The 14,688-nt window shown below is 42.0% G+C and overlaps 1 protein-coding gene across 1 annotated transcript in view; it reads right to left on the bottom strand.

Moving 5' to 3' along the window:
* Positions 1-645: 645 nt before the first annotated feature.
* tshz1 (teashirt zinc finger homeobox 1) overlaps positions 646-14,688 on the bottom strand; it is a 49,112-nt gene continuing 35,069 nt past the window's right edge. The window contains exon 3 of the mRNA XM_053612596.1: positions 646-5,234. Within this exon, the coding sequence (XP_053468571.1) occupies positions 1,864-5,234 (3,371 nt within the window). The 3' untranslated portion in view covers positions 646-1,863. The remainder of the gene's footprint in view (positions 5,235-14,688) is intronic.

Raw genomic sequence — 14,688 nt, forward strand, 5'->3', positions numbered from 1 at the left:
AGTGTTGGCACACTCTCTGGCTCGTTGAAACCAAATCCCAAAATTTTATCGTTGAACATAGCATTTTGCAGGATGGCATGGTGGTGCGGCTGGGAGCATTACCAGCTCACAGCTGCAGGGTCCCTGGTCTGATACAGCGGCTGGGTTACTGTCTGTGTAGCATTTCATATTTTCCCTGTGTCTGTGTGGGTTTCTCCAGGTCCTCTGCTTTCCTCCCACCTCCCGAAACCATACCAATGGGTAGACTGGTTATACCAAAGGGCTCATAAGTGTGAATGAGTGTGCATGGTGCCCTGTAATGAACGGATTTTTGCCTCTTTCAGGGTGTATTCCTGCCTTGTGCCCAGTGTTCCTGCAATGCTTGACCACAGTCACTTGCCGACTAAAGACAAATGAATGAATACAATTTTGCAGAGATTCTAGGACCCCAATTCGAAATTGTCCAGCCCCACTAGGACTAACTTTGTTTCTCAGAGGGACTTTGGACAGATCTTTTTCTCGAAGGATTTAAGAGTCCCCCCACAGGGACAAACTTCTGAACCCTCCAATGTACTAGACTGAACTTTTTCAACACGCTCTTGCTTGCTGCGAATGCCATAATAACATAATCACATGATCTGAGCAGAACAATTAAAGAATGGAGACTTAGTCAAGAAATCTCAGGATTTATTTTACAATTGAGAGACAAAAACAATATTTTTATGAGTTGATGAGACATTTCACAATGGTATGATTTAAAAACATTGAAATGCACTGGTTTTCCTGTTGTGCATTGCTCTTTTTTCACTCAGGCATTATGTGCATCAGAGGATGCATTCCATCAAACCAATTAATATTAACCACACTGGAGGACCAAAAGGATGAACGTCAGCGCTACTGTTCACATACCGTCTGCATATATATCTATTTACATAATTATTTCCTTTTTGTTTACTATATATAAAATGACAATATAAAAGAATGCACACCATACAAACAAAGCTGCGGCAACTGGCAAGATATGATGATGGAAAAATGTACATGTACATCATTGCAGATCATTTAAATATATATGTACTGTATATAAGGATTTGATTAAGTCTTTACAGGTTAAAATCGAAGCAAACCTATAGAAAGAGAAAAGTCGGTACCAAAGCATACATTTCCAAATTGCTACAGTAAAAAAAGATACTTAACAACAAAACCAACTGATTTAACAAAAACGTTCAAACAAAATCATTTAAAACACAAAGTGTATCATCTGAAGCAGCCAGTCAATCCTTATCCGTTGAAGTTTTAAAGATACAACGCTGCCTTTTGTATATTTTCAGTCATTTAATGGGATGTTGGTATTGTTGGTCTAAAGTCAAATTTGGGAATTTAAGCTCAAAACAATAACTCGATACTCTCTATATATATGCTTTATAGCTTCTGCACACTTGTTTGCTGAAACTGTCAGTTGTTTTAAGAATAAGGGATGATCGATTCAACGAAATGCATGTAGTACTCCTTGTTTTCACATGTTACAGTCTTGTTTTGACCATGCCCATGGATACCATGCTGGTCTCATTCTCAATTCCACAAAGTACAAACAGTGGAAAATTTGTTCAAATCTGGACTCACTAGGGAAAAAAAAACATGCACATAATTAACACATATATAAATACAATACAAAGTAAGATATAGAAATCAACAGAGTGAAAAAAAAAAAAAAAACCCCAGCAACAACTGAAAAGGGAGAGACAGATCATGGTCCAGTCAGGCAGTTGCACAACAAAAGTTTGAATCAGTTTTGACTGAAGGCTCAGTTCGTATGCAGTGCAGAACAGTGATGTAGTGCAATGATTCTCAAGTCAGTCACTTCACTGCCACTGGCCTGCCCCTCTACGCTTTATCTAACTTTTCAAGCTCGGACACAAAGATCAAGTGGTCCTCTGGAGACTTGCCATGCGTTTTGCTGAGGTGCAGCTTAACTGCATGTTTGCTGACAAAAGTCCTATTGCACAGTTTGCACTGATAGATGGAATTAGACTCGTCCTCGTTCAAGCCGAGGGAATTGAAAGTCTTGTCCGTTATCATTTTTGTGACTGCTTGCTGCTCTCTCATAAGGTCTATAGACAACTTTGACAGGTCCTTTAAACTGAAGCCTAAATGAGATTCTAAGTGGCTAATGTAAGTGGAGGGAGTTCTGAACTGGGAGGCGCAGTCACTGCACAAGAACAGAGGCTGGCCGGAGTCGATGTTCTTTAGAAACTTGGTTCCGCCCGTCCGCCTGAGCTGGTACTTCACATTGGCGAGCCAGTGCGAGATTGTGGTCATTGAGAGACCTGTGAACTTACAGATATGTACACGCTCCTGAGGACCCAGGTCTGTGATGACAAACTTCCCCTCTGGAGTTTCACGAAGGCTGGATGCAAACTGAGCCTGTAGGATCAGCAGGTGTTGAGGGTTCCAGTTAGACTGCCTCCCTTTCCTCTTTTGGACATGGGTGAAGTCCTCCAGGGCATCCTCAAATGCACTGCCATCTGCTTCTGACTTCTCCGAGATAGAAGAGGGTGTCGATGACTTTGGTGTCAGGCGGCCTGTGAGGTTTTTCACCATGTCCGAGATGTCCATCAAGGCATTTTCCCTCAGAGGGGAAGACAGCGATTCAGATAAGTTGGAAAGAATGGGTCGATTACTGTTAGGAATTCCACTGTTGCTACTGTTGCTTATGACAGTGGAGGAGCTGTTGTTTGGACGCCCATTGCTGTTCTTGGATTTTGTCAAGTCTATCGGCTGGTCTTCGTTGTCATAGCATCTATTGATGGACTCAACTTGCTTAACCTGAGTTGGACTGTAAAAAGGTTTCTCCACCATGTTGTTGCTGATTTTGTACAGCATTGCTAATGGGTCTAACAATGGGCTGACGGTTTTGGATGCCTTGCCTAAGTGAGTGTTCATGATGGACTGCAGTGCACTGAGATGGTTAACTAAAGGCTGTTCTGGTGAGTGCTCAGTGATTATTCCCAAACTACTGCACCCATTGCTGACCTGCGTTTTGATGGAGTCCATTCCGTTCTTGTCTGGAGTTTCAGCATAATGCTCTATTTGTTCCCCTTCCTTACCAACTGACTCAGTCTCCTCAGTGATGCCATTCTTTGTAGGCTTGCTAAGGTCAGTTGGCTGAGGGAAGTCTTTTTTCTCCTTGGGTACAGGTGATGGTGATGGTGTAGAGACATGTTTTGGGATGCGCTCACAAGGCTTCTCCTCCTTCTCCTTTTTAGACACAATTTTTCCTGTGACTTTCTCCACTAACTCTTCCATGGCTAAGACATTGCTCTTATGGTTTGGAGGTGGGGACGGGCTTCCTGGGGAATGGATGAGGGCACTGGTTTCAGTTGACAAACACTTCAAGCTACTAGCACTGAATGTGGGTTGCATTTTGACACTCTGGACAGCAGCGAGAGACTTCATTGACCCTTGGAGCTGGTAGGCAGCATGGATGCTTGGATAACCACCCCATGTAGGGGTGCCTGTCTGAGCCTTGCTTATTGCACTGGAAACAGTATTTTCCAGAGACTTGAGAATATCAAGACCCTCTTTCGGAGTCTCTTCCAAATCCTCTTCTCTGAGATATTTGTACTGGCCAGGTTTTTCAGAGTTCTCCGGTTTGTCAGATGGGTCCTCCTTTTCTTCTTTAATTTTCCTCTCTGGCTCATTCACCTCTTTTTTCTCCTCATGTGAATCCTTCCTCTCTTCAGTTGTAGAGGTCTGTAACGGAGAGTCTATTTGCGACTTGATAGTTGGAACTGGTAGACGTGTGGTGGTTGGTGGAAGAGGAATGGACTGAATTTTTTCCTCCACCACCGGGTCAAACACTAACTGTTTCCCCTTTTTTGAAGCAGAGTTGGTGACTTTGAGGAAATGTCCTGTCACCATCATATGAGCTGTAAGCTGCTGCAAGGTGTCATGGGAACTTCCACATTCCATACACTTGAGGATCTGGGCTTTTCTGGCTTCAAACTGCCAGGTGTAACTTGCACCGTTCTGATAGCCATATCGATTGTTAGCAGTAACATAGGGATTAGTAACCTTTTGGTCTTTGGTGGGTGTGGATTCTGTCAGTGGAACACCTGTTGTGCTAGTGATGGACTCGGGTGAACAGGGCGACACTAGGTCATGAAAGACTCGTTTTTTGGTAGAGGGCACCAGCTTTGAGGCAAGAGCTGGCATTGGTTCTTTGAGAGGCACTTTCTGGTAGTGTTTTGTTTTGATCATGTGGACACTTAGGTCTTGCAGAGATTCAAATGAGTGTCCACAGTACATGCACTTTAAGACTTTCTGAGCATCCTCTTTGCCCTCCATCTCCATCAAGGAACGCTTCCTTGGCTTGGACCATTTCTTGCCCATGTCATCCTCCTGATCTTTATTGTCATCACGGTAATGGCCTGTTTCATTCATGTGTACTGTGAGGCCTACCAGTGTGTCATAAGCTGCACTGCAGTCCTTGCATCTAAATTTGCTGGCACCAGTAAATACTGGCCCATACAGCTTATTGTTTTGCCGGTACAGTTGCACTGTGCTGAAAAGACTGGGTTCTGGCAGAAGGTGGTATGGTGTATGCTGTAATGTTTTAGCAAGTGCAGCCTGGTGCCAGTCATAAGAGACACTTCCACTACTGGTACCACTTACATTCCCATTGCTATTACTGGTTAAAGTGGTGGCACTGGCAGAAGTGTTGCTTGGGGTGGTGCTGGTTGTGGCACTAACACTAGCTGTGCTAACGCTACTGCTTCCACTGCTGTTAATGTTAGTTGCATGACTATTCATAATGCTATTGCTCCCCTTGTGGTTACTGGTGGTACTGTTGTTGCTGACATTAACTTGTTTGCTTTTTATAATGTCCCTTGTGATGCTAGACCATGAGGCATTCGAGATCAAGTTTGCATAGGCGGCTTTCATCTTTGCCAAGCTGTCTTGCACAGAAAGACCAGGCTCTGTCTCCATGTCCTCATCCCTCTCCTGGCCCTCTTTGGATGAGGTGCTTTTAAAATCGGCCAGGTGGTCGCTGGTGTCACTAAGGGGTGAGCCGTACCCGGCGTCAGGGTTGGTGCCATTGCTGAGAGGGGAGTTCTGGTAGCTCAGCTGCTCACGTGGATCCTCCTCTTCGTTGCACAGGTACTCTGTGTCCTGGCCATCTAAGGAGAGGCCATCATCCTGCAGGTGCTCCTCATCGATCTTGGCTGCCTTCAGCTCGTCCTCAGGCACGTAGGCTGTGAAAACCCAAAGCAGAAAAAAAGAGAAAAAAATGATGATGAAGCAGAAGGTTCAAAAGGAGAGAAAATGCAACTTTCAAAATGGATTAAGTTGTTGAAAGTTATTTTGAGGTTTCTAAGGCATTATTTGATGTATGAAATTTCCCTGCATGTGTGCTTGCACGCCTACATAATGATCCTAAAGAGATTTCTTGTCAATAGTCCTGGCAGAGGACACAGGTTTGCAATTATAAAGTGGCAAACATCCATATCTTGACTATGATAGATAGTATCCTTCACTGCTGAGACTAACAAAGCTATTGAATATTACAGCTCAGCAAGGGTAAAGAAGAGCATGGATGAGCAAGAAAAATAAGTCCCCTTGAGGATGAAAACCAGGGACTACAGCAAAAAAGAACATTATATAAAAAAAATGAGATCAGACAGGTGTTTGGAAAAAAATGCTTCATGGAGTGCCTAGCTGAAAATTAGAAAGCAAAATCCATTTCTACTGAGCATTTATCATGTGAATAACCAGCATTTTTATCCCAATACTACAGATCTTATTACTGCAGAGTTACTGGCCAGATAATGTTGTGGTAAGACTATACTATTGTTGATCGCTTCTTTTATGGTCAAATTTAAACGAGGCCACCGAAATCTCAAATGAATCGCTATGTCTATATCTACATGTCTATAGTAGCTGCCCCATTTACCGGGCAAGTCATACTACCAACACGAAAAGTATGATTTCTCTCTCTGACTCTCTCCCTCGTAGTTAGAGGGCACAGACTGTGAGTGACTTTGATCCAGTTTCCCCCACCACTGTGCCACTCAAGTCAGGCTTTTCTGGGCAGGAGACTGCATCTGAGTTATTGCCAAAGATGCGGTGCTGCACACAGTGTAGTTGGCAGCAGTAGTAGAAGTTCTTGCAGTGTGTCGTGCCGAAGCACGAGTGGAAATGACATGTCTTGTTGTCACGGTCCATGTTGTACTAAATCTCTGGGAGTCCACTGTGTGTGCAGCCTCGGTGTATGTGCATGTCTGAGAATGTATGAGTAAAAAGACAGAGAGAGCAGGGAATGATGGAAAACCTGGACTGGCTTCCACTCTGATTGCGACTGAGAATATTTCGCGTCTGAATGGACCAAATTCTAAGACTGTAAATCATTTTATTTTCTGTTAAGAGCGGTTGTTATGACGCCGTGAGTGCGATGAAGTCGATGAAGATTCATTTTACTGCCTAACAATTAAAGTTCACTTGAGATACTGTTTTCATACTATGATCTAATATAGCATTGAGCTTAAATAAGACCACGGTTAGTCATCAATTAGCCAGGAGATTTGTACAACTCGCCGTACATTCAGTCTCTTTTAATTAGTCTCTGATATCCATTCATTACTGGTTCATGAATGTTGAATTAAATGGAAATTTACCGAAGCACAAAACAAACCCAGCTATTTAAATGAACTTGAATTGTTTAAGGATAGATGGATCATTACCAAATGTTATTAAGTCTGTTATTTAAAGAAATGCCAAGTACGTTTATGATTAAATGATGCGACTTTATGATTTAACACACTGTTGGCAAATAACCTTCTCTTTCTATTATTACATACATCCAAATTGAGATATTGCCAACATGCAACAAAAAATACACCGGGGTTCTCAAATGTAAGGTTTCATTTTCGAGACAAAAAAAACTGTTTCCATGTATTGCAGGCAACATGAGCAGTGACAGAAAACAGAATAATAGCACACTGTCACAGCAGCCAGAAAGATAGAGAAAGGGAAAGAGAGAGGGAAAGAGTTCGAGAGGTACATTATTTCTTTAATTTGCTAAATGAAAAGTGAATAAAGGACCATGAGACCGAGTTTGTAATGAGGAATGGTTGGATTAAATTCCTGTTTCATCAGCTGCCTTCGATCTGCATCAGGAGATAAACAAAATGAGCACCGAAAAACACATCAAAGCACCTCTGCGTCTGTGTGTGTGTGTGTGTGTGTGTGTACGCGTATGTGTGTGTGTTCGGAATGTGTCCAGCACTGAAAAACCCTTTTCTCCCCAATGCAGGAAGTGTGTCTGAGGGGGTTTGTTCTTATCAGCCATTTTGAACACAACACAACACAACACAGCTGAATCTCTAAAAACAGCCTGTACAGGTTTGAAGGCAATCGAAAGAGACAGAGGAGGAAAAGAGGGAGCAGAGGAGGAGACGGCACGAGCGGGGACGCAGGCAGGGAGATAGTGAAGAGAAGGGAACGAGACAGACAGTGTTGAGAGTTGCTCCTTTATCTCAGCGAGCCACCAGCAGCTATCTGTCCTAGATGCCAGGATCCGTCTGAGGCGCTCCAAGCAGATGTGCTGTCAGCTTCAAACAGCGTGCTACTGAGCGTACTGTAATCAGACCGGACGTGATACCTGATGTTTGTTAGCTGCCACTTATGGCTACGTACGAGAAGCTGGGGGAGAGACACAGGAGCAGCTGCAACTGACTGACTGACGCCTGTGTAAAAGGAGGTGTAGTTACTCTTTTTACATTTTTATTAATATGAACCAATGTCTAGCAAGTGTACAGTATATATTAATATTATAGCGACTAATCCTTCATTTAAGTACTTAATTGGCACGACACCGCTGAAGGCTGATCTGAGCTCGGCTTTAAACTTTTCACCGATATCAATCCATGAGGCCCGCTGAGAAATCAAGCAGGCGGCGTAAAGCAACAGCACTCATTGAAATAAACATTACAAACTGTCAAATAACTCAGTTATCGGAAATTGCAGCGAAAGGAATATTCGCCCGGAGGAGCGCAGCCCGGCTAATTCCCTCAAGTCAATGCAGCACTTACGACAGCTTATCACATTAAAACAACAAGAAAAGAGAACTTTCTTCTTCACTATAATTACAGAGAGAGAGAGAGAGAGAGAGAGAGAGAGTGCATACTAGAGAGAGACAAGAGAGAGAGAGAGAGAGAGAGAGAGAGAGGGAACCATTCGCAGGAAGATGGGCAGAAGCTGACACTAAAACGAACACGTCTCTTCAGCCTTTGACGCCACGTGGCGTGTGACAGGCAACGCGTGCTGGCGTGTCACTGTCCGCGCATCAAGCCTTCAAGGCCCGACTTGGCAATTTTTCTTCTTCCTCCCCTCCATCTGCGTCAAGGAGCCGCCAGACGATCGCAACGGCGCTCACACTTAATAACCCAATCAGAAATTTGACTGCTGACATCTTTCATTGAGCCTCTGCTTTTAAGCGTCACGACGAACAAAGAAAGAGGGATTACGGGGGGAGGAGGGGAGGAGGGGGGCCTTGTTGTGTTTGTCAATCAACAAAGTATTTAAAAAAAAAAAAAAAAAAAACATAAAAAAAAATAAAAACCCACACATTGTACTGTCAAGGGTGAGAAAAGGACAGAAGTGTTCAAGAATACATACAATTAAAAGAAGGAGTAGTGATGGAACAGAGGAAGCTGCTGCGCTAGCGGAGAGGAAAGTTCCATTTCTGGATATTGTTCAAAATGAGATGATATAGTTTTAATGAGCTATTAACTACGTTGATAGATGATGAGAACATTTGTGTCCTTTAATTATGTCCTGAATACATTACAGCATTATTTAAAGTTATGCTAAATTTCTTAAAACATTCTTCTTCTTCTTCTTCTTCTTCTTACGTTCTTTCAGAGGAGTTCATTTGTGCTAATACTGAAATGCAAAAATTGTGACTGCAGCATGCTTCCTGTTATTTCTTTAAGAAACAAAGAGAGCAAGCAATCAAATTGAACATGTGAACTAAAAACTGTATTCTTGCATAATAAAATATAAGAGCCAATCAGGTTGCAGTATGCAAATGCAGGATATGCGAAATGCACTGCTTTACCGGGGGAAGATATGGTTAGGTATGTTTACAATTCATTTGAGAATCAAAATGTTTCTGCACCTTTTTCTTTTGTCTACTGACATTTCTGTGAATGTGCCAAGCAGTTTATTATTCAATATAGAAAAATATACATCAAAGTGTATATATACATATATATATTTAAAAGTTACATTTTTATCTAAATCTAAATTTTATCTTCATTTTGATCTAAAAGGAATCGAAAGACATGTTTAGGGATAATGTACAAAGCAATATCTAAAATAATCAGAGGAGATGTGTCAGCTTGTGTTTGTGCATGTGTGTGTGTGTGTGTGTGTGTGTGTGTGTGTGTGTGGTGCAGAAGGAGAGCAAGGCCATCTGTGTCCAGAGCGGAGCTGTCACGGTGGCTGCTGAGACCTCACAGAGTTTGGACAGGTGACACAGCGACGGGACATGAGCAGGACATGAGCAGGTCTCACACACAGATACACACACACACACACACACACACAGTTTCACTGTCACAACCAACAAAGATGAGATGTAGAATATGCCTTCGACACTGAAGACTTTCATCCAAATATCTCATATGTATGTATACACACACACACACACACACACACACACACACACACACACACACACACACCCTACACTAAAGGATCAGCCTTATGCTATGCTGAGCCGACTTACTTTTTCCACATACATGCAACAAAGGTGAAAAAACGGAATGTTTAGTCAGGTAAAGCTTAATTACGTTCAGTAAACACAGCGCTGGTGTTTCACACGTGGCATGTGTGTTTCTTCTGACTCAGTTTTGTTAGACTTTACGAAAGGCCAAAACAATCTTAGATGTATGACGTTCAGGCGTCGTTAAACCATTATTTCTTGGAAACGTGTCCAAAATTTCCAGGGCTGCATCTCCATGGAATCATCTCATTAAAAAGAAAGAAAAAAAAAGTGCAAGATTAGTAATAAACTCTGAATAAATTCAAATGTGGTCACAAACTATAGATTTCTAAGGAATAATACCAAGCTGGCTTTCATTCGTAGGTCTAAACACAGATGTAATGTGATTGGCTGAACTAGAAAACATGCCTGATATGCTAAAGATGACAACATTCACAAACAAGAGATCTTACAAATCTGCATTTGTGTGGCGTTTATTGAAATCAATGTTTACTTGTGCAAATATTTCTGAACATTTATTGATCCATCACCACATAAACTGCTGATTTATGTTTAATTAGACTATTCTGATTCCATACATCTTCTACAGGCTACGGGTTGGATGGATGGATGCCATGAGGTCAGAACAAGCCTGCCAATGTTAATATGTGCACGCATATGGCATGCCCCAAAATCCAGAGAAATGAAACAGGACTGATGCTGAAAGGATGTGTGCAGATGTGCAGAATCCGCCATCAGCCCGAGTGTCTCCTACTACAAGTGGCATCTTCCACCTTTCCACCCCTCCCCTTCCTTATTTATTTATTTTATTTAGCAGGAGAGGGGGCAATCACCGCAGTCATTTGCAGTACTAATGTCCAATTCAGGCGCCTCTCCGTCGGCTGATTTAGCCGGTCAGAGTGGTTTTGGAGTGGCCAGCGGAGAGCCACGCTGTTTAGCCGACATTTTAATGGGAAAACTGGCAAGTCTTATTTGGCTGGCCAATGTGGTTTGTCACCGGGTCTCCATTACATGCCACTCAGCTCTGATGCCTTTGGACAGGTCTGATCAACCCACGTCATATGACCTAGGCGGCCCGCTGAAGTGGCGGACGGTGAGATGGAGAGAGGGATCGCGAGAGCGAGAGGAAGAGGGAGAGAAAATGTGGTGGTGGGGGGGGGGGGGCAGGACACTGAAGGCTGTAAATAAAATGACATTATTATTTCCTCTGTCCTATCATGTAGAAAAGCCAATTATGGTAATGCACAGCATGTCAGTGGGAATGCAGCAATCTCTTTCTCTCTCTGTCTCTCGCCCCCCTCTTTCCGCACGCCGGTTGGAGCGGCGCGATGCTGTTTGATCCAGTCTGCTCATGGCCTGCAGTGATCATGTATGTCTGCTGTAGAATGCTTACAGCCTTCAGTAAGTTTAAAGAAACACTCACTGGACTAGGGATAGGAAAAATAATTGATTCCTCGAAGCATCACCAAAAAAAAAAAAAAAAAAAAAAAATATCAACAGTACCACAGTTTTGGATGAAAATGAAACATGAAGCTAGGCCAAATTTGAATAACTTCTTTTCGTTTTTATCTTAAATTCATTTAAATATTAATGAGTATAATTGTACACAGTCACAGACAACACCACTGTTTGGAGAATTTAAATTTAAATTTAATTTAAAACAATTCATGCTATTTTATTACGTATTTATCATAAATTTGTGTTTCATATGTACATGAATCATTTACGGTGAAGCCACATCCCAAATTAATTTCTAATCACTATGTATGCTCACTACTAAGGGTATAACTTAATGGCATTGAAGAAACTGCATAGTGCACAATACTCCCCTTAAAATAAAACTGCAGTTTGAGATTTGGCCTCGGATTTGAGAGGTATTTGTTGGAAATTGTTAACAATGTACGATGGATTTGATCTAACGTGGATCATCAGGTTTTACACCAACATGTGCGAGTATGCACTGTCATTAAAGCAAACGTGTGAGATAAATGACAGAAATTCCGAAATTCATGTAAATATTTAAAAGTTCTTGATGATAATACAATTTGCAATGAAAATTGTTTGAAAAGAATTCAAAATAGAAGCCCCACACTTTTACTTTTACGATGCGTACTTTTGTTTTTGTTTTTTTGTTTGTTTGGTTGTTGTTGTTTTTTTTTCCCCCAATATTTAATTAACTTATTAACTTAACTAAAAAATCAAAATTAACCTGCACTTATAAGAGAACCTTTACTCCTCAAACGATAGTGTGTGAGAATTTAAACAATCCAAACATGAACTTTTTGCTTTTGAATATGTAAATATATATGTGTGTGTATATATATATATATATATATATATATATATATATAAATATATATATATATATATATATATATATATATATATATATATTTTTAATCAGTGTACAAATTTGTTCTGACAGCCCAAATGAAAAAATACAAGGCTAATGTCTCATGATGGATGAAAACGATAATATTATGTTCTACAAGCAGGAAGTGAGCGTAATGGAAAAATCATGAATTTTCCATGAACCATGTATTAAAATTGAAATCAAAATCAAATCATGAGCATCCATAAATATTCCCACCCCTACTCCTAACATGACTCAAGCCAAGGTTATATGTCCAAAGTGTTCAGTGGATGGTCCTGAAATCTGTCCATCCACGGCTCTGCGTGGGAGTCCAGCACCTATTTAAACCCTTTGTAAGCACTTTTTCCCTGCTCGTAGTGCTGTGTGTGAATGGTGATTAATAATTACAGCCTCCATTTGGAGCGCGGTCACTGATGAATGAACCGTGTGGAGGAGTAACGAGCTCGCTATAGGGATGGACAGATTTCCGGGGGTTCGGATTCGTCCCCCTCGCCCCACCTCCTTCCCCTGGCCCAACGTGAACCTCGGCGCGCAGAAAGCCTTCACATTTTTCATCATCTCGCACACAATCCTTCGCTCTGAGGAGCGTCTTTGTCGTTTTTTTTCTTTTTTTTTTCGCCTCTTTTCACTGCAAGCCACATCTAACTTTATTACAGACTAAACAAAGGGAGGCTTTGAAGTGCAGACAGGCGTTTTTACAGCGACCCAGCCTACCTCTCCTCACCCACCGGCGCTGATCTGGGTTGCTGTGGATACGGTGGAGAGGTGTCTCAAAATGAACGGCGCCATCTCGTCTATAAGTGACGCAGCTCGTGAGAGGCCGGCCCGAGCGGAACAGGCCGCCATATGGCAGGATAACTCCAGGGTCTGGCACAACTGGTGTGCCATTCAGCTTCACGCTCTGCTTTCTCTTTATCTCTTTGCTTTACACTGAGCACGATTAGAAGCCACGTGAAAGGAGATTTTTTTTTTGCCTAATACAAACGTGTCAGGAGTAATTTAGATGAAATCTAGTAATCTTGTAACTTAAAACTATTAAACCAAATTTATATGTGCTTGCTAAAGCCACAAATCAAGTTTTCGTTGGAATATGTAACATTTCTTAAACTGCTGAATGAATCAAATTCAAATATTCACCCACAAATACGAAATATCTTGCTCACCTTGCAGAAAGACATGACTGTTACTGTACACACACACGCGCACGCGCGCGCCCCTGAGTGTCGAGCCCATACTTATGCAAAGCGCGGCCCACTTTGTCATTTAATTTTTAAAAACCCTAAGGTCGTATAACACACTCTCCCTGTCATTTGCAAGCACATTAACTCACTGGCCACGCGACAGCCAAATTATGCTAATGGGCCGCTAAAATGGGTCATATAGACAGTGCATTTTGCATTAGCTTCAAACAATAGGCAGGGAATCAGCGGAGAGGAGAGGCGAGTTCTGCTGTTCTCCTTTAGCCGTGCCGTGACGCTTTCACAACGTACACCACAACAGAGTCCTCGCGCGCCCACGAGCCTGCTAAATGCCGATATCAAAACGCCCGATGAATAATGAAGGAGCTCAATTAGCAGATTGTTAACAGCAATTTACATCAGTGAGGTAATGCGTTCCATCATGTACAGGCCTGGATTGACTGTAAGGGTCTAGTCTTTCAGAGGGGAATGGTGTGACATAACAGTCGTGTGATTTATAAAGCAAAAAAAAAAAAAAAAAAGCGGTCAAATAATTTGTGTCCAATTCCTAAGAGCATGTGTTACAGATTAATATGCAAAATGAATTCGTTAACATTATTAAATTATATACTGTAACCGTCACACACCAAGCAAGTACCAAACAAAAGTAATCTACTTTTTGTCGCTTTTTATGAAAAGTTAATGGACATTAGTCCAAAGACTAATAGACACAAATGTGTGAGTGTAAAAATAATCCTCCATACCAGCAGAGGGCAACAGATTGCCTTTACTGTCATTCATCTTCAGTAACATATTTATTCTGTCAAGGTGGTGGTGGATCCAGAGCCCGAATATCCCTACTACCCTACTACACAGTAGGCGAAAAGCCGTACGCCAAAGGAGTAGTATGTCCGATATCTCAGTATTCATAAAACAGAAGGCGAGAAATACCAAGATGACCTACTGCTTCTACCTCGATTCTGCCGTATGGAACCACTGGACACTGTGGATACTGCGCTATCCCACAATGCAACGGGACTGACACGGAAGAGCTGTCAGAATCTGCGCCGCGTAGTACGTCGGGATTGTATTCATGCTTACCATTTATACTGATCAGTACGTACTGTATCGACAGCCGAGCGGTAGGTACTGAAGGTACTGAATCGAATGCAGTAGGTACTGTCACAGTATGTGATTTCTGATGCAGCCTGGGTTTGAAGCCTGGATGGGACACCAGTTCAGCACACACACCTAGTGGCAATTTCTCATAGTCAATCTACCTACCATCACGGTTCTTGGAGGTGTGAGGAAAGAAGAGAACATATGAAGCTCCACACAGACAGTAACCTGAGCTCAGGATCAAAACTAAG

Source organism: Ictalurus furcatus, chromosome 24, assembly GCF_023375685.1.
Source record: "Ictalurus furcatus strain D&B chromosome 24, Billie_1.0, whole genome shotgun sequence".
In the NCBI taxonomy this organism is placed as follows: domain Eukaryota; kingdom Metazoa; phylum Chordata; class Actinopteri; order Siluriformes; family Ictaluridae; genus Ictalurus; species Ictalurus furcatus.